Source organism: Chlorocebus sabaeus, chromosome 25 (genome assembly GCF_047675955.1).
Source record: "Chlorocebus sabaeus isolate Y175 chromosome 25, mChlSab1.0.hap1, whole genome shotgun sequence".
Lineage (NCBI taxonomy): Eukaryota > Metazoa > Chordata > Mammalia > Primates > Cercopithecidae > Chlorocebus > Chlorocebus sabaeus.
In genome coordinates this window covers 62079660-62103985 of record NC_132928.1, presented here as the reverse complement: position 1 = coordinate 62103985, position 24326 = coordinate 62079660, and the positions used below count along the sequence as shown (strand labels likewise).

General features: G+C 42.8%; 1 protein-coding gene across 1 annotated transcript; it reads right to left on the bottom strand.

Annotated features, from left to right (window-relative positions):
* Positions 1-3954: 3954 nt before the first annotated feature.
* Positions 3955-16959, bottom strand: CREG1 (cellular repressor of E1A stimulated genes 1). Its single transcript, XM_007989654.3, has 4 exons — positions 16518-16959; positions 10928-11047; positions 9043-9227; positions 3955-5232 (listed from the first exon to the last, which is right to left on the bottom strand). The coding sequence occupies exons 1-4, from the start codon at positions 16869-16871 to the stop codon at positions 5229-5231; spliced, it is 663 nt and encodes a 220-aa protein (XP_007987845.1). The 5' UTR covers positions 16872-16959; the 3' UTR covers positions 3955-5228.
* Positions 16960-24326: the final 7367 nt, after the last annotated feature.

Here is a 24326-nt window from a genome sequence, read left to right as displayed (position 1 = left end):
AGATGCAGACTTGGCCTTCAAAGGACTACCTACTCCTGAAAAGTGAGGGAGGTGAGGAGGTAGGAGATGCCTGGCTAAGGGAGGAGCATGTGGAAAAGTCCAAAGGGAAAAGTTTGGGGCATGCCAGATCAGATTGGCTGGTCATGGCGTAGGATACACTGAGGAATGGCAGATAATGTTGGGAGAGTCAGCTAAAGTTTTATTGTAGTGGGACTTGAGAATCTAGCTAAGGAGTGTATGTGATAGACAACCTCCAAAGGTTATGAGAATATTATCAGAACCATGCTTCTTTGCCAATCCCAGTCCCTCAAGTTCAAGCTAAGGGATACAGAGTGTCTCTCAGATAGACTGTCCAGCAGGCTATGCCGATGGCCCTAACTCACTTTCATCCTCACTGCTGAGAGAGCTATGCTTAGATTTGGGTTCACATCTAGACTAAAAAAGCTAAGTATAATTTGGGTTTGTCATCCAAAAAAGTGAAGAACTTTATACACAAAATGCATTCTAAAGGATTAAAGAGTAAAGTATAAAAATTAAACATAAGAATGAGAAAATCTGAATTGACATTTATTAAATTTCTCAAAGGAAACAAACATACCAAGTTTAAAGGAAATTAAAGAAGTCAAGGGGAAAATATGTTAATTTTTTCTATAGAAATAGAAAATCTATAGGTTTTAAACAAAAGGAAAACTGAGTATTAGCAACAAATTTACTAACTAAATGATTTCATAGACTTAATATACAGAATTCACCAAGATCAATTTTTTAAAATGATCCCCCAAACATAAGTGGACAAAAAATATAAATTGACAGTTTCCAATGAGGAAAAATAAACCGAAAGAAATTTTAATGTTCAATGTTATTAGTATCCTTAAGAACTGCCAATTAAAATAACACACTATTTTAACCCATCACAGAGTAAGCACTTTCATACACTGCTTGCAGGGCTGTTCATGGATGTAAATTCTCTCTGTTCCCCCATTATTATATATTTTCCAAAATTTTACTGAAAATATCATTCCAAGAAATCTCTACTGAACTCCTGAATCACCAAGTCAAACTTGTTACCTAGCTCCCTAGCACCCACTACTCATGCCCCCTCCCCATCCACAAACATAAATTAGCTCTGCATTCCTGCCTTGGTGTGTTGTGGGGTAAAGAAGAGTCAGGAAGCCTTGTGCTAGCATAATCTGTGTCTCAAACAGTATAATCACATGCCAGTTTAGTATGGAGTAGAAGAAATGGCCAGGACTTCGAGCCTGGAGACCAGAACGGGGTGGGCTTGGGAATGTCAACCTCTTCAGATCCCCAATTCTTTTTTTTTTCAACTCAATTTAGAAATCTTTATATTTTTCAGACATACACAAAAGACAATAATAGCAAAATGAATCTCCAGGCACATCACCTAGCTTCAACTGTTACCATTTTGCCAATTTCTCCTCATCTAATCCCCTACTTTTTTCTTTGCTAGAATGTTTTAAAGCAAATACTAGACATTATAATCAATATGCATTCTTAAAAGCAATTTATAACATGTTCCAAAAGCTTTTGGCTTGGGAATTCAACTGCTGGGAATCTAAGAAAAAAACCAGAAATGTAAAAAATGTTTTATGCATAAAGACTTTTCTTTTATAACAGGAAAAAATTGAAAGTAACCTAAATGTGCAAAAACTGGAGAAAATGCTAATAGCCTTTGGTTTTTGCCTGCTCAGTGTTCCTTCAGTTCGTATAATCACTCTTTTCCTTGCAGGAGTCCCCCTTCTACATTCTCCCAGTCTCTGTGATTCTGATGGTGCTGAGTGAACCCGCAACATCAGGAGAAGATACACTACTCAAGTTCGGCCACAGAGGGCACCCCATTCCCAGACACAGTGATTATTCAGGAACGGTTAGGGCCCAGCTAGGAAGGACACATGCTCTTTGCTATAAGATTGCTGACTGCAATCAAAACCAACACGGCAGAAAGAGAAGCCAGGAAATGAAGGCCAAGTTCTGAATAATCTAAGATCAATGAACTCTTTTTGCTTAAACAACTTTCACTTGGGTTTCTTGTCACTAGCAACAGAGTCCCAATACAGACCATTATTTGCTGGTCTGCTTATATTGATCTGATGAAATATTCTGCAGCCATTCTCAGCCATCCTTGTGAATGGCTTCTAGGAACACAGATTTTTATGATAAAGTGAAAGAAGCCTGATACACAATCATTAAACAGCCAGATCTTGACTACGTTTAAACATCGCTCCCAAGAAAACCCACCCAAAATACTAGCAGCCACACTGGTTGGTGAGGTTACAAATTTCAAACCTTTTGTTTTTTTTTTTTTTTTTTTGAGACGGAGTCTCGCTGTGTCGCCCAGGCTGGAGTGCAGTGGCCCGATCTCAACTCACAGCAAGCTCCGCCTCCCGGGTTTACGCCATTCTCCTGCCTCAGCCTCCGGAGTAGCTGGGACTACAGGCGCCCGCCACCTCACCCGGCTAACACGGTGAAACCCCGTCTCTACTAAAAAATACCAAAAAAAAAAAAAAATCCAAACTTTTTATTCTCCACATTTCCTGTACAAATGTCTTACAATAAATCTTAAAAACTAAAAAATTTACATTTTATTGATTTGTACCCCCCTTAATTGCAAAAGGAATTATAATTAAATTATAATTGTCTTCTCTAATGAAAATTGATAGAACACTTGGTTTTGAAGTGACAGTTTGGAACTCCCCTAGGAAACACTGGCCAACCAGCATTACACAGAGCATGATTTCCTCAGTACTGAAACCGAAAACCAGGCTCCATTAAAAGAAAGTAGTCTCCTTTTCAGTTACTTTGTGATCTTCTGTCTAAATATTACTAAGAAGGGAACATCACACTAGCAATCTCCTCAGAATATCTGATGCATTTATTTCACTGAACCTCGTCACATTTCATATTTTTCTCCACTCCCCCACATACCTGCCAAGGTCTTTGAACCTAGACTAAAAGACAGAATAAACTATGATTATTGGCCATGGTCAGTAAAGACAAATGGCTTCGACCAGCTGAGTGTAGATCGATGGTCCAAGACAGCATCTACCAAAGGCAGCTGTCTGGACTCTGTAGCTTCAGGCTCCTGAGCCACTCCCTCTTTCCACTTTTATCTTTCTCTATCAGGGCCTGTCCTGCTCTCTGCACCAAGGCTGACTCCCCCTCCCCACCCCAGTCTAAGACACTCATCTCCTAGCTGTTTGAGACCAGGAATCTGTTTTCCTTCTGCAGCACGTGGGGTGCAAGAGGATCAGAAGCCTGATGTAGAAACACATGGTGTGGAGGGAGTGATAAGCCCAGGAAAACCTAGCAGCAGCAGCAGCAGCAGCAGCAGCAGATCAGGCCTCTGCTTCTCCTCTTGCCCCTTCTCAGCTGCATTTACTCCAGCTCCTAACCCAGCCCAGGGAATCATTCCTAGGGACTTAATTTAGCTGTGTAAGAAACCCACACCTGCACAAAAAGTAGTCCACAGTGCCCCCTAGTGGCTGACTGGAATATTAACAGCGACATATTCTGGCACATTCAATTACAAAAGAATCTGCAGCGCCTGCTGTGAAACACTGGTTGACTTTACCTGTATGATAACTGGGTCTTACCTGAATGTTGATATGTATCTTTGTGGTTCCAAATGCTGGAGAAAAAACTCAGTAAGTGGGTAAAGGGAGAAAACCAAATAGCTGCCCTCAACCTAATTCTATCACAAGGTACACTGGCAACCAAATCTCTAAGGCAAAACCTGTGACAAAGGTTAGATTCTGGCCATGCCCAGAATTTTAGGACATACGAGCTTTTTGCCAATTGGAAAGAGTGGTATTATTCACTTCAAGTTTCGAAACAGCCAGTGACTGATTTAGGAGCATGCTATTTTGATGGTAGACAATAAAACAAAGTGTAATAAATATTCATGTCTATGTTTAAGAAAACAAATCCAACACATTTCATTAAAATAATTCTTTTAATTATTGATGCTTTGAATAAGAAGTCCATTTTACTGAAGTTAGTATAAATTATTTTTCTTAAACAGAACCTGTTTGCTGGATCTCAGTTAAGTTCACTTTGTAGTTTTCAGACACAATGACTCATATTCAACTTTTCTCTTTGCCATTTAAGGATTCAGTGGCTTGATTCCTGACATTTCCTCTTTAAGAGGAATCTTATGTCATCTTCTGAAATCATGTATATGGGTAATAATATTAGTGTCTTCTCTTCTGAAGATGTGATTCTTTTAATGCCATGTTCTCTTCCCTCTGGTGACCTTAGATCGTAGTAGCACTAGAAGTTATTAAGAGATTTGGAGCAGTTGAGGAAGGTTTAGGTAATTGTTAAGAGTAGCAGTATTTTTAAAAAGCTGTGGAGAGTGGTTTGGGAGGGGATTTTGTCCCTGGTTGAAGCTGGTCCATGCTGGGTAAACTTTACTTATAAAAGAATACCAGTAACACACAAAATATTCTTCTCCTCTTTTTTTTGTAATCCAGTTTGGGGGCCAAAAAGTAATCTGTATGCACATGTGTTTTGATAATACAGTCTCGACTTAGGTGGGGAAATTAAATTCAGGAGTTTCATGACTTTCTTTTGTTCTGAGTATCACTTTAGAGTGTAAAAAGTTTTTCAAAAAGTTCTTTATCAGAAATAGCTTCACTCTATGTTGCATTAACAATACCCAGGATTGTGAGACATAAATCAACATGAGTAGGAAGATCCATTTGAGTTTCATCATTGTTTGTCTATCTAGGCAAGATTTATTCAGGCGCACCATAATGGGGGCCAATCTTTTGCACAAGGCTCGGACAGCTTAGGAGGCAGCTGTGGTGAGTGACGCACTCCACCCAGCACAGTGGCTTCCAGAAATAAAGAACACATACTCAAGTACCTTCAATGCCAATGGGCAATTTAAATCTGGTACTCACTCCTCTTCAAGAGCACCACTGGAAACATCTTTGGAATTGATGGGACAAAATTTATTTGATTATAGTGAAGGATATTTCTCTGTGAAAATGGCTTCAAAATATGAAAAACGTAGCAATCACATCTTCCAAGAAATCCAGTAACAGGTCAACTCTATTCGTAAACAAGCAAGCAAACAAACCAGCATGTGACAGAAAACAGGCTAATATTCTGAGATACTTTCCAGAGAAACATTAAGCCCTTTAAGTGTGTATGAGCCACTTTAAGAAACTTCGTAAGTGTTGCTAAATTCGTCACAGTCTGCTTCACCTAGAAAGGGGAACAGAGAGGAAGAATTATTTTGTTAAACTGGGTTAACACATCTTAAAAATTAATTCATCCTAGGGAAGGACTAGATAAAATTTCTGATCTAAAATAAGATTTTGAGTTCATTTCAGCCACCAGAATATACTAAAGAACTCCTTGGGTTTGTTAAAATGCAGATTCCTGAGTTTTGGCTTCAATAGGTTGAAGGTAGGGCCTAGGAATCTTTATTTTAACAAGCAACCCTCCTCTCCAAGCATGATTCTGATACACTTTGATGAACTCTACTAGGATGTAGCAAGAAGCAGGCCATTGCCATGGCTGCTGCTGTTATCTCATTTAAGAATATCTGAAGGTTTAAAAGACAAAAATAGTTGAGAACAGAAGGGGTCCTGAACATCAGGGCAGAAGAGCAGTGATGAGCCATTGCTCAGTGATACTGACCCCAGCTGGCAGGTGAACTTTCCCCCTTCCAGCTGCCACCAACCAGGAAATCCATCTCTAAGTATCGAGACTAGGCAAGTCTGTAATCCATGACCTTTTGTTACCTGTGTGTTTGCTAGGAAATATCTGGATGTGCGCCAGAGGAGATAAAATGAGGCTTAGCACAAACATGCTGCTGCCCAGACTTAACAGTGGTCGGAAGCAATGCTTATGCTTATAAGAACTGCTTATTGGCCAGGCTCAGTGGCTCATGCCTGTAATCCCAACACTTTGTGAGGCCGAGGCGGGTGCATCACGAGGTCAGGAGATCGAGACCATCCTGGCTAACACGCCTCCACTAAAAATACAAAAAATTAGCTGGGCATGGGGGCGGGCGCCTGTACTCCCAGCTGCTCAGGAGGCTGAGGCAGGAGAATGGCGTGAACTGGGGAGGCGGAGCTTGCAGTGAGCCGAGATTGCGCCACCGCGCTCCAGCCTGGGCAACAGAGCGAGACTCTGTCTGAAAAAAAAAAAAGAACTGCTTATTCCAGGGTGCCTGCAAATGCTTCGTGTAGACATTTAAGCCCTCCACTCAGCATGCAAACATGCTCACGGGGTCTTCACCCAACAGTCCAATGAGGCAAACCACATTCAGTTAAGCTCCTTATCAGCTCTCACAAGTGGCGGTCTCCATCTGCATGAAACAGATTTCAGATGCAGAGGGCTTCGTGGTATTTGGAGGAATGATAACTTCCCAAACCCATCTGGACAAGCCAAGTAAAGTGCCTGCCAAGGTGAGGAAGCTCCAGAATGCCTGTGAGGCCGCTGTGAGTGGTTCCCCAAGAAGATGGGGGCTCTGGTCCTCACAGAGATCACTGTACACTCCCTGGACTATTAAATAGCTCTAGTGGCAAACCTGGTGGGTGGGATTAGTGGGGGCACTCCTAGACTTGGCGATGGACAATTCCTAGCAGACTGCCCATCCCTCAGGTTCTGGTGCACTGCCTCAGAAGAGTCACATCCTGCTCTAGCCTTTGGGCCTCCTCTCAGGACAAGGAAAAAATGTTCTCTCTCTGTGCTGCAGAAAAGTGCTTCTTTGTCTGCATAATAAAGTGGGAACCTCAAAAGTATCTGTTTTACTCACTTATTCAGTGTGAAGACTTATGGGAAAAGAGTTTTATTTTGTTATTAAACCAGGCACTGCCTTTGGGCATGTTATTTATACAAAGATAACTGCGTTTCAGATACTATGTCCTGTGAAAGTAAACTGTAACTTCAAAGAGCAGGCTTGTCATTCTTAACAGTCATCCTGATAATTTGTTGCCGGGGAATAAAGTTGTAATTGCTACCCCTATATTCCTACGAAGTCAGATGGCTTCGCGAGCCCAGAAGACGATCACAGGCCCGTGCCTCTCCTGCATGCACAGCAGCAAAACAAGCGCCAGGACCGTCGGATTCTTTATCCCAACAGAGTGTGAGAGTGTTTGTCTCAAGTAACGAGCCAGATGATCATTCCTAAACACCTGCTCTGTGACACATACTGTCCTAGGCCCTGCTCGGAATTTTTTAAATATAGAAACAAAACAAAACTGAGCTTCACTGTCAAGAAATTTCCAATCATGGTAGGGAGTCAACAGTTCAACATGGAACTGTTCTACAATTGAAAAAGACACAGATTAAATAAATGCTAAGAATGTAAGCCCTCAAATGACCTACAACTTACAAGTCTACCTTAGTATCATCACCATAATCTCCTGAAACAGCAGTCAGTCATTACAAGCAGAATGTGCATTATAAATTACACTGAGTTAGAAGCCTGGCCAACTACCAGTGAGGCAGCCAGAGGAGAAGTACAGCATCATGAACAGAAGTCAGGTGATGACTCTGGAGCAAGAACGCCGGGGTTTGAATCCCAGCACCACCACTTCCTGACTGCAAGACTTTAGTCCAGTTTTGTCTCTGTGCATCAGCTTTCCATTTCACACATGAGAAAAACAGCACCTACCTGTTGCAGTGGAAGGTTGTGTAAGATAGGGATGTGGTGAGAATAGTATGAGTTAATACATGAAAAGTAACCAGTACAGCACCCAGCCAGTAATAAACAATGGACACTAGCTGTTATTGTTACTGTTCTTATCACCTCCCCAGATATGCCAGAATTCCCTGTGTTACCTGAGAGAAGCACCAGTCCCTTGTATTCCTTCATTTGAACCCTGAACTAACTCCAAAGACTCTGATTACACTCTTCTTTCCTTTCCCTTTCAGTCTTTAGGTCCTGGGCTTCATTTTCTCCCATGGCCTCGTTTGTCTCAGCCTCCTCCCTTCCAAGTACTTCTTGGTGGGATAAACCACAATCCCCACAGGCATCTGTAGTACTGGGGCTGATGGGATGGGGTTACTTGCTCAGACTCAGATGAAGGACGTTCACAGTCCAGGAGCACCTGAGTCTAAGCCTCATGAGAAAATGCCATCATGGGTCATAACTGGGTTCTGTCCAGGGCCCAACAAGCATAGCCTTAAAATGGAGTCTCAACCTGGTATCCAGGCCTGTAGACAGAGTTCAGGGGGTCTATGAACTTGGCTCAAAAATTTTTTTTTCGTTTTCATTAGGCTCTAACTGAAATGTATCATTTCCTTCGATAATGAATGTAGGGAATAAACCAGAGGGTGACAGCATATCTGTGACTGTCTCCAACAGAAATAGAGAAATCACAGATACTTTCATATCATGTTACAGGTGTTACAGATGTCTTAAAATATTGTCTTCAATCCTCACTACTTTAAAAGCACAGAAAAGGCCAGGCACGATGGCTCATGCCTATAATCCTAGCACTTTGGGAGGCTGAGGCAGGCAGATTGCTTGAGCTCAGGAGTTAGACACCACCCTGGGCAACATGGCAAAACCCTATCTTTAAGAAAATACAAAAAATCAGCTGGGCGTGGAGGTCTGTGCCTGTATTCCCAGCTGCTTGGGAGGCTTGAGGCACAAGAATTGTTTGAACCCAGGAGGTGGAGCTGCAATGAGCTGAGATGGTGCCACTGCACTCAGCCTGGGTGACAGAGTAAGACTCTGTCTTAAAAAAAAAAAAAAAAAAAAAAAGGAAAAAGTAATAGACGCATTACTAGATCTTATATTTATTAATTAATAAAACAATGAATTATTATATCACACATTTACAAATATTTTTATAAATGTATTTCATTACAGTTGATTTTCTTTTTAATTCTATATATTTTATGTGTTTAAAACATTATTCTGAGAAGGGGTCAGTGCCTTTACTAGACTGCCCAGGGGGTCCAGGGCACATGAAATGGTTAAACCCCCCTTGCTTTAGAAGGCTGAAGATGGCTGTAAGGGCAGCAATCTTAGGTGAAAAATGTGTAAGTACTTACTGAACTGTGACATTATAATATTCTTCCGGTGTCACAATTTTTGGTCCACCAAAGTAGTCCAGGACCCAGATATTGGATATATTCAACTTAGCAAAGAACCAATTATGGCTGGAAGGCCAGGTTTTCATCTCAGGGTGTCGAATGAATAACGAATGCTTTGCAATATCCATTTCTGTTTCATTCACCTAAAGGACATATATGAAATGAACATTCTTATAGCAGTAACACTTCATTTTCTCATTTGTTAAGAATATGTGATTTGGCCGGGCACAGTGGCTCACGCCTGCAATCCAAGCACTTTGGGAGGCTGAGGCGGGCAATCATGAGGTCAACTTGGCTAACACGGTGAAACCCCATCTCTACTAAAAACACAAAAAAACAAAAAATTAGCCAGGCATGGTGGTGGGTGCCTGTAGTCCCAGCTACTTGGGAGGCTGAGGCAGGAGAATGGTGTGAACCTGGGAGGCGGAGCTTGCAGTGAGCCGAGATCGTGCCACTGCACTCCAGCCTGGGCGACAGAGTGAGACTCCACCTCAAAAAAAAAAAAAGAATGTGTGATTCTACCATTCTATAAATCCTAAGAGTTTACTTAGTTGTAAATCTTGGTCTTAACCTTTTGGAATAAAGAGAAAACAAAGGAAATGTAAAGAATGCAGAGAATAAAGATTTCAATTGTTGGTGAAAACAGATATAACGAAGTGGGAAACCACTGTAAGTATGATACCAACTTCCATTGGTAAAAAGGCATTTTGAGCTATTAGAATAACCAGCACTAAGTACTATAACATTACTGGTGCCTAAGACATGTAATGTCTAGCATATTTACCCCATAACATGGACGTGTTAAACATACAGATGAATGTACTGAAGGATAAAAATGTTTGGAAGCCACATAACAGAACTCAAAAGCATGTGCTGCTCCTCCATCTTTTTCCTGCCAGTGAAGGACACTCAACTACAGAGATGCATCCACAAAGGATTTTCAGACCATAAATAACACTTGTCATTAATGATTGACACAGTCAAAAAGCAAATCTGCTGGCTGGGTAATGAGATCAGCACTCCTGACACCGTGCCCACTGCTCTTCCTGAGATTGTATTTGACCTCTTCCCTTCAGCAGGTGATCCAAACTAAATTCACTTCCAGTTTTCAGTAACGGACAGTCCTCTGGTTGGCCTACTTAATATGTTTTCTCTGCTTTAAGCCACTGTTAAAATATGGAGACAAGGAGCCCAGACATGAAAAAACATTATACCAATGTAAAATGTAATGGAGAGTAGACGGCTTTGGTCAACCAGATGTTCTTTAGTAAGAATAACTTTATATACAGGAGCTTCATAGTTGTTACATCTGCTTGGTTTCAGAAAATCATTCATTTTCCTCATACCTTATCTGACACCTATATGAAAACAACTTATTAAAACGTTTGGTTTTCATGGAATTACTTCACCTATTAGAATAGAACATGTCCTGACTGGGCATGGCATTCACAAATCAACTGCATTTCACTCTCAAAAGATCTATTCTGCCAGGCATGGTGGCTCACACCTGTAATCCCAGCACTTTGGGAGGCCAAGGTGGGTGGATCACTTGAGGTCAGGAGTTCGAGACCAGCCTGGCCAACATGGTGAAACCCCATCTCTACTAAAAATACAAAAATTAGCTAGGTGTAGTGATGCGTGCCTGTAATCCCAGCTACTAGGGAAGCTGAGGCACAAGACTCGCTTGAACCCAGGAGGCAGAGGTTGCAGTGAGCCGAGATCACACCACTGCATTCCAGCCTGGGAGACAGAGTGAGACTCTGTCTCAAAAGAAAAAAGATCTTTCATTGTGAATACGATGGTGTTCTGAAACTATCTCCCTTCCTGTAGGATAACTACTTACCTTGGTCACAGTTCCTGACAGTATTATGTGAGCACAAAGGGGACTTTGTGGATCAAATCCATGTTTCTTGCAGAAGTTGGTCTGTGCCAAAGTCATGGTCAGTGTAGCATATGGATTCTCCTGTAGAGAGAAAATGAAGATCCTCTCATGTGAAATATGGTTTCTGGAGAGGTAATAAATTTCAAAAGTTGCATACATGATGTCCCTAGAACTTGACTGGTCTTCCATGAAACAATGAATTGTAAAACATCACCTTCCACTCGGGAAAATAATACTTGGATAGTATCCTGACCACTCCCCAAAGGCGGTGGGGGGGGTTCACATTTAAAATTAACTGACTTAGTAAAAATTATTTCAATATACTTTTTCTGAAACTCTGAATTTAATCCATATTCATCAGAAGAATTACAATTATAGTGACACACAAATTCAAGGCTGTTCTATAGGCTTCACTGAAAGATTTAAAGGGTTAAACTCTAATACAAAACCATTGCATAAAAACACCACAGTTGCTCAACTGGCTAACTATGCGATCTAAGCAAGAAAGTAGCTGAATCATGCTGCTTGGTTATCTTACATTAGCAGAAACTGTCATGTGATTTCAAAACTGGAGAAGTTGTTCATTCCTGCTTCAGTAAGTCTTACCCCACATTCAAAAAGTAACACAAGTAAAATTCTTAATGCCTTCTTATTCAGACATCAACTTCATAAAAAGCATTGTTGACAGATAGCAAAATTCACACATTGCATTTTAGACTATTTCGGTCTTTAAGCTCTAAGTGTCTTGTGTGGAGAACTGTGCCGTTTCACAGTGATCCTTCAGAACAGAGAGTCATAAAGAGATTTCTTTGAAATCATTTAGCCAAATAGTCACTGTCTAGAAACTATTAGGCAAGGCACCACAGGAGACCAAAAAGGGGGAGGGGGACACCCAGGTAAACTGCCTCTGTGAGTTTAGAATCTGGTTGAAAAGGCAGACACAAACAAAAGTGTATGTCCAGCATAGACTGGAGTGATAGAGGAAGTATAAGGGGCTTTATAATACATTCAAAACCAGGATAGAAGGTGGGAGGACATATTAAAGGGAGAGGAGATGCTGACTGCAAAAAACACAGAACTGAGTGAGCCTAAGACTTAATGAAGAGCACCAAGAAACCTGATTTGCTGGAAAGAGGGGCCTTCCTACGGGAGGAGGCTGGGGTTGGGAGTGGAGAGGGCTCAAACCCAAGTTAAGGAGTCTAGATTGTAATTTGTAGGCCAGTTTTAGGCAGTGTTTTCGAAGAACCACCTGCCTGGAGAGCTTATTAAAATGCTGATTTGGGTTAGAATGTTGAAACAGGCCTCACTCCCAACCTAGATAACTGCAATGTTTTCTTTTTTTTTTTTTTTTTTTTGAGACAGAGTCTTGCTGTCACCCAGGCTGGAGTGCAGTGGTACGATCTCGGCTCACTGCAACCTCCGACTCCTGGGTTCAAGCAATTCTCCTGCCTCAGCCTCCCGAGTAGCTGGGATTATAGGTGCGTGCCACCATGCCCAGTAATTTTTGTATTTTCAGTAGAGACAGGGTTTCATCATGTTGGCCAGGCTGGTCTTGAACTCCTGACCTTGTTATCTGCCTGCCTTGGCCTCCCAAAGTGTTGGGATTACAGGCGTGAGACATGGCACCTGGCCTGCAATGTTTTTTTTAAGACAGCGTCTCACTCTGTCACCCAGGCAGTCACCCAGTGCAGCAGCACAATCATGGTTCATTGTGGCCTCGACCTCCAGGGCTCATGTGATCCTCCCATCTCAGCCTCCTGAGTAGCTGGGACTATAGGTGTGCATCACCACACCCAGCTAATGTTTTTTTAATTGTTGTAGATGTGGGGTTTCACTATGTTGCCCTGGCTGGTCTCAAAATCCTGGACTCAAGTGATCTCCCACCTCGGCCTTCCAAAGTGTTGGGATTACAGGCATGAGCCACCAAGCTGTCCTCTATCTGCATTTTATTTATTTAGAAACAGAACCAAGCTCTGTCACCCAGGCTGGAGTGCAATGGCGTGATCTCAGCTCCCTGCAACCTCTGCCTCCCAGGCTCAAGTGATGCTCTCACCTCAGCCTCCCAAATAGCTGGGACTACTGGCGCACACCACCATACCCAGTTAAGTTTTGTATTTTTAGTAGAGGCGGGTTTCACCATATTGGCCAGGCTGGTCTCAAACTCCTGACCTCAGGCGATCCGCTCGCCTCGACTTCCCAAAGTGCTGGGATTACAGGCTGGAGCCACCGTACCCTGCCTCTATGTGCATTTTAAACAAACATTCCAGGTAACTCTTCCGCAGCTTTAGGCAGTTGGGTGTTGTTAAAGGTTTCTGGTCAGAGGGCAACATTGTGACAGGTATTTTTGTTAATCTATTTGGGTAGGCAAGGTGGATGGGGCAGACAGGAAGACTATGTAAGAGTTGTTCTAGTACTTTTAGGCATGAGGTGACAAGCTTAAGGACGAGGTGGCAGGAATAAAGAGGAAGGGGCAAGGATAGAGGCAAAGAAGGCAACAGAAAACTGTCAGGACTTGGGAACCGAGGGATTTGGGGAGGCAGTGAGAACCAACTGGGTTTAATGAGAAAACAGTACTTCCACTAACAGAAATGCAGAAGATCAAAAGCAGCTGGTTTCAGGAGGAAGAGAAAGGACTGGATTTAAACATGTTGAATTTGAGGTGGTGGCAAACTAATGAAGTAAAAATGAACAGCAAGCAGAAATACAGAAAACTCTGAAGAGGTCAGAAATGGACACACATCTGGAAGTGAGTCCTAGTAAGGACTAGGAGAGTGTATACAATGAGAGTGTATACAATGAGAGTGTATACAATGAGAGTGTATACAATGAGTGTACACAATGAGAGTGTATACAGTGAGTGTACAAAATGAGAGTGTATACAGTGAGTGTATACAATGAGAGTGTACACAGTGAGAGTGTATACAATGAGAGTGTACACAATGAGAGTGTACACAGTGAGAGTGTATACAATGAGAGTGTACACAATGAGAGTGTACACAGTGAGAGTGTATACAATCTTCTGAGGATCATTACAGGGAACAAAAGGGTAGGAAACTGACTTTGAGGGATACTTATTTTAGTAGGTCAGAGAAAAAAATCAAGAGTGACCAGAACAGAAAGGGCACATCACAAGAAAAGAATGCCAAAACGGAAGGGAGGCTAATAGTAAGAGGTCTTGGTGCAGATAATCAAACCCCAAGATTTCCCTCCTGACTCACTGGCTCTGCAGCCAAACATGGTCCCGCTACAAGCTAACATCAGCTACTCTGTCCTACAGACATTTACTATACAAAAACGCCACAAAGAAAGAGACAGACAAAAGACACATCCCAGTGGTAAGTCAATTTGAAGTTCACAATCTATCTCTAAGTTACAGAGGACAGGCATTTTACACGTGAGAAATGGTCCCAAACCTAGGTCTTCTTGTTCCTTCTGAACGATTTCACCCCATCAATGAGAAGAAATGCAGAGCACCCTGGAGGTCAGAAGGAGGAAAAGAAAAAAGCAGAAACTTTGACCAGCTAATTGATGGAATCAAGTCAGACAAATTCTGATGTGGCCACTTCTTTTCACTGCCATCATGGAAACCTGAAGCCCTGGGTAGGTTCCTTGCCACTGTCCTATCTATTTCTAGAAACATGAAAGACCTGGGCTAAAGTCCTACCTGACAGCCATTAGCTGGCTGGTCACAGGGTAAGTCCCTGCACCTCTGAGTCTGTGTTTCCTCACTTCTGAAATGGGGACAATAATACCAGGAACTCCCTGGTCACCTCACAAATTTAAATATGATTATGTATTGCTCAACCTCCCTCCTTCCCCATTAGAATCATCAGGGAGTGGTTTGTGGGGCACGGGGGAAGGGGTGTTGTCTTAAAATAAAATGTGTTTTCAATAAAATACCTTGGCATCCCATTGTTAAAGCCTTCTTAAGTGACTGCGATTTGCAGTCAAAGTTGAGCACCGCTGATGGAGTGGAGCGAGTTTGTTTTGAGCAAATGCCTAAAGGTGTGGAATGGGCTGGGAATGAGAAAATGGTGAACTGGGGTGTATCTGCCTTAGCTAAAAGAGGGCACTGCTTCTGTTTTGGCTCAGAGAATGCAGGCCCACAGTGTCACTGGATCTTCCCATTTTTCAAGAAAAGTTAGAGATTTACATTTTAAAGTAAAATCTAAATTTTAAAATGCTGGTCACAAATTCAACTTTATTAAAAACAAAACAGAACTTTGTGTGGGCCAAACTGGTCGGTGGGACACATTCAGCTGATGGGCCACCAGCCTGGGATATGTGGTGGGAAGAAAGATGAACCTGAGATGAAACTAGGGGTTTGCCCGCTGGCTTTAAACAAGTTACTTAACCTAGGTAGGCCTCAAGTTCTTCATCTGCAGAATGGGGTATATAATACCTACTTCAAATAATTAACAGAAGAGACAATGAATGGAAGGCGAATGGAAAAGTGATGAATCAAGCATCAGTTTCTTACATCCTGTCTTTATCAACAACGCTGTACTTTCAGAGTTGAACTCAAACGTGAGAGCTTTGTCAAAAAGACCCTCCATCAAATCAGGTTTCGTTCCTGGACTCTCTGCGTCTCCGGCCTCCCAAGCCGTGTCTGTGACCCCATCCCTGAGAGAGCAGAGGTCCAACAGAGTTGTAAGTGTGGCCCTGCACCAGAAGGTGGGCAAAGGGCGAGGAAGAGATGGACCTTCAATTAGCTCAGCACCTTACTGAGGAGCCACTATGCCTGTGGAGGCCTAAAGACTGCAGTAATCATTGTAATCGTCCACGACATTGTACATTAGCTTCTTGCTGCAGGAGGGAAAAGCTTAATTCAGGAAGGGTAAGAGAGAGCAAGAAATCGTGAAGTCACATATTAAAGTGCTTAAATACCCAACAATCTCTATGCCCTGTAAAACCTTTAAGAATAGGAGCCCAGGCCGGGCGCGTGGTTCACACCTATAATGCCAGCACTTTGGGAGGCCGAGACGGGTGGATCACTTGAGGTCAGGAGTTCGAGACCAGCCTGGCCAACATGGTGAAACCCCGCCTCCACTAAAAATACAAAAATGAGCCGGGTGTGGTGGCACGCACCTGTAATCCCAGCTACTTGGTAGGCTGAGGCAAGAGAATCGCTTGAACCTGGGAGGCAGAGGTTGCAGTGAGCTGAGATAGCGCCACTGCACTCCAGCTTGGGCCACAAAGGGAGACTCCGTCTCAAAAAAAAAAAAAAAAAAAAAAGAATAGGAGCACAGTTAATAGAGACACTGTGCCCTAAGATGACTCAGGACCACTCAGGGATGAGAAGTCCTCGGGCTGCTGGCAGAGAATTTATACCCCAGGTGCTTGGCCCAGTCGCAGGGGCGTGTGCGAAATTCCTGGTACCTAGTTGCCCAACACCCGAGACGCTGCAACGCCCACCCGCCAGCGCTGCAGAGAAGCGGCAGACGTTCGAGCCACGCTCCACTTCCCGGGAAGAATTTGGGCCAAGGTGAAGGCTTGCTCTGTGGCCGCCCCGCCCACAGCCCGCCTGGGGAAGCCGCGGGCCCCAGCTCACCTGCAGGTTGTTGACGGAGAGCTGCAGCGGGCTCAGGTAGAAGTAGGGCACGCCGCTGCCCGCGCCCGGGGGCCCGTCGCTGAGCGAGAGCACGTCGGCGAAGGGCCGACCGCGCACCGCCTCCAGCGTGGAGATGGTGGCCAGAGCGCCCCAGTCGGAGACGTGCGTCACGAAGCGGGCCACGCGCGCCGCGTCCTCGCGAGGTGGTAGCGGCGGCAGCAGCGAGGCCTCGTCCCAGTCCCCGTGGTCCCGGCCACCGCGACCCCGCGCGGGCGACACGAGCAGCGCCAACAGCGTCGACGCCAGGAGGGCGGCGAGCAGGGCGCGCACGGACCCGCGGGCTAGCCTGGCCATGGCGGTGTCTCCAGCCAGAGTCCCAGGCCCCAACACCTGCAGCGACCCAGCGTGAACCCGGCGTGCCCAGGCCCCGCCTCTTCGCGATGTGCCAATCAGAGCTAAGCACAATGCAGGGGGCGGGGTCCCTCTGCCGTTCCGCAACTTGCGGGAGACGCGATTGGTTCATCCGCCTTCCAATCGCTCCGCCCGCCCTCTTTAGGTATTGTGAATTTGTCCTAAATGGCATATTTGTTTTGTTTTGTTTGACAGGCGGAAAAAGAAAGGCTTGAAGAAATCCAGCAACTTGCCCAAGTCGTACTGCTAGGAAAAGACCAGCCTCTTTACACAGGCACACACCCCTCCTTTTAATACCTTTGGAGATGAATATCTGGCATCTGAGAGGAAATGCTGCATTTTCTACCTATGCGCCTCTTTTCTGTTGAATTTACCATCAGCTCCAAAGAACAGCGAGGGTCAAGCAAACACTGACATATAGGTGCTTGGAGATAAACGTTTATTCGATTTGGCCAAAGCAAGAAGGCGGGAGGGCAAGATCTCTCAAATCCGCCTTTACAAAAAGAAGTAGAGAGTCTTTATGTGGCCAGAGAGTCAGGGAGGAGGAGTTTCAGGGAATGAGGGGAAAAGTCTGTGTTTCTTCAATCTCAGATAATTCCTTGAACAATCAGATTTCTGGGCGTCAGAAGCTAGTCTCAATGTACCTCAAAGGACTTATTCCTCCTGCAAACTTTTTCGTAACCCTGAAGTTATCTCCTCCTGCTTGAGAAAGACACAGTACATTAGCAGTTTATGATTATGTTGTAGGAACAAGGGATATTGGGCAAAAAGAGAGTTGTTAACATGTGCAAGCAAAGGCCTAATCAGAAGTTTCATTATTTCAGTCACTAACAAATGCTGGGGTGCTGAAATCTCAAGGGGCCCCCTTACACTAGTAGTAAAGTTAGGCAGAAACCCAAAAGTTCAAGACCTTTAAAAAATTTTTATTTACTTATTTTTACATTTTTAATTTTTGTGGGTACATAGTAGGTGTATACATTTATGGGGTACATGAGATATTTTGCTACAGGCATACAATGCATAATACTCATATCTGGGTAAATGGGGTATCCATTGCCTCAAGCATTAATCCTTTGTGTTACAAACAATCCAACTATACTTTTAGTTATTTTAAATGTACACTTAAATTATTATTGACTCTAGTCACCCTGTTGTGCTATCAAATACTAGGTCTTATTCTAACTATTTTTTGTACCCATTAGCCATCCCTACTCCTCGCCCGCAAGTCCCCCCACTACCCTTCCTGGCTTCTGGTGACCGTCCCTCTACTCTCTATCTCCATGAGTTCAATTGTTTCCATTTAAGCTCCCACAAATAAGTGAGGACGTGTGAAGTTTGTCTTTCTGTGCCTGGCTTATTTCATTTCACATAATAACTTCCAGTTCCAACCATGTTGTTGCAAAGACAGACAGGATCCCATTCATTTTTTATGACTGAATAGTACTCCATTGTGTATATATTCCACATTTGCTTTATCCATTCATCTGTTGATGGACACTTAGGTTACTTCCAAATCTTGGCTGTTGTGAATAGTGCTGCAATAAACACAGAAGTGCAAACATCTCTCAATATACTGATTTTCTTTATTTTGGGGATATACCTAGCTGTGGGATTGCTGGATCATATGGTACCTCTATTTTTAATTTTTTGAGGAACCTTCAAATTTTTTTCCATAGCGGTTATACTAATTTACATTCCCACCAACACTCTACAAGGGTTCCCTTTTCCCCACATCCTCACCAGCATTTGTTATTGGCTGTCAAGACCTTTTAAACTACCCGCCCAGGAATCCCTCATATAGACACGCAAAGGGATTGTTAGTCTACTATCAATATCCCATGTATAAATTTGAACTTACCAGTTCAGGACCTGTTAAGACATAAAGCTTGGGGTCGGTGGTTTCATGAATTTATTGCCCCTGCTGCCCTTCCCTGCTCCATGTAAGGGACATTCCTTTTGCTTCTTCTAAGATGACCTGTCTCATTCTTTCAGGGGTGCTCCTGATTCTGCTATTCTGGAAACTGGTAAATAAGCTCATAGCACCTGGCCTCCATTCTTCATGACTTTAAGCTTTGGTCACGTCTGTTTGGAGCAAGTCTTAATCTTTTTGGCCTGGTCTCAAATGTCCACTGTAATTGTTGTTATAAAGACTGTATGGTGGTGTTAGTGCAAGAGTTTGTCATCTTGTAAAGCTGGCTCTGGCAGACACCTGGCCCTGTGAGGCTGAGTTGTGTAACAGAGGTGAAGTAATTTCACTCAGCTGCTGTTGGACAGTCATGTGAGCAGCTGTGGGCAACAGGTGTGTAAGCCAAAGTCCCACCGCTACTTCCCTTCTCAAACCCAGCCTCCTAATATTCAGCCAACTTCTCAGGCTACTCAGGAGGAATTGTGTATCAGAAGCAAGATCATCTACTCAGTAGGAGACTTCAGTGCCCTCTGGTGGCCACATGATGTCACACCCTGATTTTGACGTTGGGGTAGAAGGATCCTTAATCAAAGTTGGTTTGCTTTATAACAACTGAATTTGGAGGAACTTCAAGATAGATGGAAAACTAAGTGGGAGAAGTTCAAAAGGAGGAAAATTGGGTTCATCATTTTAAAAACAAATGATTAATACAAATAGTTTGAGTACCTGCCAGTTATAAACATTTCATCCCTTACCTGTTAAGGAAAGAATACTCTCACATTTGGAGTTCTAATCTCAGGTCTGCCACTATCTTGCCATGTGACCATGTGATTTTATCTTACCTTTGGGCCTCAATTTTCTCATCTAAAGTGAGGAGTTGAATTAGATGATATTAACATCTGATGCCTCTTGTAGCCCTGTATCTTCTTTTTCCTTGTGGTTGTTTGTTTGTTTTTCTTTTCTTTTCTTTTCTTTTTTTTTTTTTTTTTGAGACAAGGTCTTGCTCTGTCACCCAGGCTACACTGCGGTGGTGGCTCATAGCTCACTGCAGCCTCAAACTCCTGGGCTCATGTGATCCTCCCTCAAGTGATCCTCCCACCTCAGACTCCCATGTAGCTGGGACTAAAGACGTATGCCACCACAGCTGGCTAATTTTTCATTTTTTGTAGAGATGGAGTCTCATATGCTGCCCAGGCTGGTCTTGAACTTCTGGCCTCGACTGGTCCTCCCACCTCATTCTCCCAAAGTGCTGGGATTATAGGCATGAGCCACTATGCCTGGCCTTATTTTTCTATTAACATGCAAAGTATGAGCCTTTTGTAAGTTTCACAATGTGAATTTTTTTGCAAGAAGATGAAAACATTTATTTATTGCTACACCATTTATTACTGGCATACAAAATAGCAATAGAACCTCTTACAACTCCATTATAAAACACGTGCCTAGAGCTTGGTCTCAGGCATCAGAGCAGGAGAATGAGGTCTATAAACCCTCCGGCTTTAAGCACACCACCTCAGTATCTGTCTTTGTGTTTGCTATTCCCTATGCTCAAAATGCTCTTCCCTCAGCTGCTGGCATGGCTGCCTCACTCCCATCAGGACCTCCACTCAGAAGTCACTCCTCAGCAGTGACTCCTAGAGCACTCTTTCCGAGAGGCCTTCGCCAGTTACTCTCCATCAGCCAACTCTGTTTCTTTCATAGCAATCATTAATTCATCATAACAAAAATAAATACTATCATAACAGTATTTATCTATTTTTTTAGCTACGTGTTAATTGTCTCCACTGGTAGAATGGAGCTCTGGGAGAGCAGGAATGTTGTCTATCCTGTCCACCTTCGTATTCCCAATGCTCAGAGTGGGCACTACATAAATATTTATTGAATGACTACCTGATGGTGAATAATACCTGGCAAAATTCTTTGCACATAGAGCTGTATAAAATTAATAGGAAGTGAGGATGACTAACAACCAGACACTCCAGCTTTTGCTAACAACCGGACACTCCAGCTTTTGCTTAGCAAATCCTCCTCATTGGAATATTAGGGGAAGCCCTCAGCCAGGAGTGGCTAAAATAGTCATTCCAGATCCTGCTGCTTCTCATCCTGACTTTATGTTTTCATTTGAACAGCCTACACTGGTCCCCATCCCCACAGGTCCACTGTGAAAGAGCTATCTTTTCCTTACATCGAGGTTTGATCCTTGTGATGAACCCACCCTGCCAACTCCTTCTTTTACATGGTGTTGCCCTTGTTTATTTGTCTAGGTCACCTTCAGTTCCTTCTGGGTTAGAAAGGCTTTGTCCTTTCTGTGCCCCAGCACTGAGCACAGATGCAGGCATTCAGCAGGTACCCATTACATGTTATTGACAAATGAATTGTATCAGAACAGTCACACCAAGGGCAGAGGGTTCCCAGGCTGTCTGCCGTAGCTCAGGTTTTAGTCTTTAAAGAATAGAAAACTTCTCTTTTGTGGTATGCATGCTTCAAATAGTAGATAGCTAGTGAAACAGTGAAGAGAGTTAGCTCTGGAGTTAGCCACCTAAGCATGACCTTACATAGGATGATACTGAACCACAATTTCCCTGTCATTAAAATCATAACTCCTCCTTCACTGGATTTTTATGGGGATTAAATGAGAGAATGCATTTAAAATATCCATTATAGTGCCTGGAACAGAATAGATGCACAGTACCTGTTAGCTATGTGTTAGTAATTGTTAGTTTTTTTCCCTACTATTTCTTTTTTCTTTCTTTTTTTTTTTAGATGGAGCCTTGTTCTGTCACCCAGGCTGGAGTGCAATGGTGTAATCTCAGCTCACTGCAACCTCCGCCTCCAGGGTTCAAGCGATTCTCCTGCCTCAGCTTCCCAAGTAGCTGGGATTACAGGCACGCACCACCATGCCCAGCTAATTTTTTGTATTTTTAGTTGAGACAGGGTTTCACTATACTGGCCAGGCTGGTCTCGAACTCCTGACCGCAGGTGATCCGCCCGTCTTGGCCTCCTGAAGTGCTGGGATTACAGGCATGCGCCACCATACCCGGCCTTTTCCCACTATTTCTGTTCCCACTTTCTACTCTAAAAATCTGTAGATTACTTCATTTAATTTCTCTATAGATTTTTCACACTTTTCACTGTGGCCTTTGCAGGAAAAAAGGAACCTCTTGAAAAAAATAACTCTATAAAATGTCTTGAAAGTCCCCAGGCAGCTATTGAGGAAGAACTTTCATAGCTCACCCCAGCTTTGAGGGAGAAAATGCTGATGCTTTTTATTTTTCATTAAGCAGATAGCCTTTCCCCATGGTTCTTCTCACATCCCTTCACTTGAATCAAATGTTCCGAATTTAAAAGATAGCAATGAAAACTTGCCCTTTTGCTGACTGCCTTGAGTTTTACATTTTTCTCTTTCATGCACATTTACATTTGGATAACAATTATTTTCCAGACATTTGGGGAACAATTCTTGACTCCTTTCAATCTAGAGGACATGTTTTCCAAATGCCTGACAGTGCTTGGTACATAGAAAGACATGTTAATATGTATCTTTTGGATTGCATTTGTTTAATCAAAAGCTCATTAACTAAGCTTTAGAAGAGTAGTCATCTCAGTATTTCAATATATTTGTAAAATTTGTTTTTTTAATTTTACTTTAAGTTCTGGGATACATATGCAGAACGTGCAGGTTTGTTACGTAGGTATACACGTGCCATGGTGGTTTGCTGCACCCATCAACCTGTCATCTAGGTTTTAAGCTCCACATGCATTAGGTATTTGTTTTAATGCTCTCCCTCCCCTTCGCCCCCACCCCCTCGACAGATCCTGGTGTGTGATGTTCCCTTCCCTGTGTACATTTGTTCTCATTGTTCAACTCCCACTTATGAGTGATAACATGCAGTGTTTGGTTTTCTGTTCCTGTGTTAGTTTGCTGAGAATGATGGCTTCCTGCTGCAAAGGACATGAACTCATTCTTTTTCATGGCTACATATTATTCTATGGTGTATCAATATATCAGTCATATTAAACAGGAAAAGAAAGTTACCTGCAAGTCAGAAGAAAATAATTAAATCAGAATTTGCACTAAAACAAGGCCAGCCTTTCACATCATCACCATAGCAGTTTTAAAAGCACAAATGAAAGAGTGCCCTATAACAAAATATCTGTCCACTTTGCCTGCCAAATGCCCATAATCCCACTACTTATGCATTTGTACATTATATGTATGCATTTAACACTTAAGTATGCATTGAGTGCCAAACAAGCCCTGGGTGCTGTGATGGGTGCTGAGAATGAAAATTATTAATAGACATTGTCCCTAATTTTAAGAAAAATTTCTGCTTAATTAATTCACAAATAAGCAAAGAGGTAAATTATACTTCGATGTCATTAGTGCAATGTGGAGGGCTATCCACAGGTAAAGGGGTGAGGGAAGAAGGAGCAGAGGCCTGTCTCGAGGGAATGTTCATATCAGAGGTTTTCTTGAGTTGAATCTTGAAGAATAAATAGAAGCGTGGCAGACAGTGAGGAGGTGGGAGACAGAGAAAGAGAGGAAGAGTTTTACACAGAGGAAATAGTAGGTACAACGGCAAGAAGACATGATTTGTCAGAAAAAGCCATTTTAAGTTGAAGAGAATGTGAAGAACCAATGCGGGGAGATGAGCATGTTCAGCTGGGTAGGAGAAATGTATCATGCCAAGAAGAGATTTTGACTTTGGGAAGCCATAGAAAATTCATGTGTTAGAAAGATCAGTTCAGGCACGATGGCTCATGCCTGTAATCCCAGCACTTTGGGATGCCAAGGTAGGTGTATCACTTGAGCTCAGGGGTTCAAGACCAGCTTAGACAAAATGGCAAAATCCCATCTCTACCAAAAAATACAAAAAAAATTTAACTGGGCATGGTGGTGCATACCTGTAGTATCAGCTACTGGGGAGGCTGAGGTGGGAGGATCACTTGAGCTCAGAAGGCAGAGGTTGCAGTAAGCCAAGATTATACCACTGTACTCCAGCCTAGGTGACAGAGTTAGAGCTTGTCTCAACAAAAAACAAAAAGAAAAAGAAGGGAAGAAAGAAAGAGAAAGAAAGAAAGAAAAAAAGAAAGAAAGAAAGAAAAAGAAGAAAGAAAGAAAGAAAGAAAGAGAGAGAGAAAATGTAATTTTATGAAGATACCTGTTCTCCCCAAGTTATCCTATTAATTCAGTGACTTCCAACCAAAATCTCCACAGAATTTTGTAAGGGAAACTGATGAGCTGGTTTTGGAATTTATTTGGAACTGTAATCTATGGGGATAACTAAGATACTTTTGCAAAAGAAAAGCAGTGAGGGGGAAATTGCCCTATAACTATCATTCATACTGTAATCTCTCCAAGAAAACGTAACAATATAACTTAAAGCTTTAAAGCATAATTTTAACAAACATATTACAATACCATTTGTAGGACTTAGATTGATTTTTGCTGCCTTATGGTGTCATGAAAAACAAATATATATGTGTTCATT

What these genes read in the sequence shown, in the direction of transcription:
- CREG1 (XM_007989654.3), bottom strand. Translation starts at nt 16,871, where the DNA reads ATGGCCAGGCTAGCCCGCGGGTCCGTGCGCGCCCTGCTCGCCGCCCTC. An exon ending in TCTCCGTCAACAACCTGCAG is followed by an intron (nt 11,048 to 16,517) that starts GTGAGCTGGGGC and finishes TTCTCTCTACAG; the next exon opens with GAGAATCCATATGCTACACT. An exon ending in TGTCAGGAACTGTGACCAAG is followed by an intron (nt 9,228 to 10,927) that starts GTAAGTAGTTAT and finishes TATGTCCTTTAG; the next exon opens with GTGAATGAAACAGAAATGGA.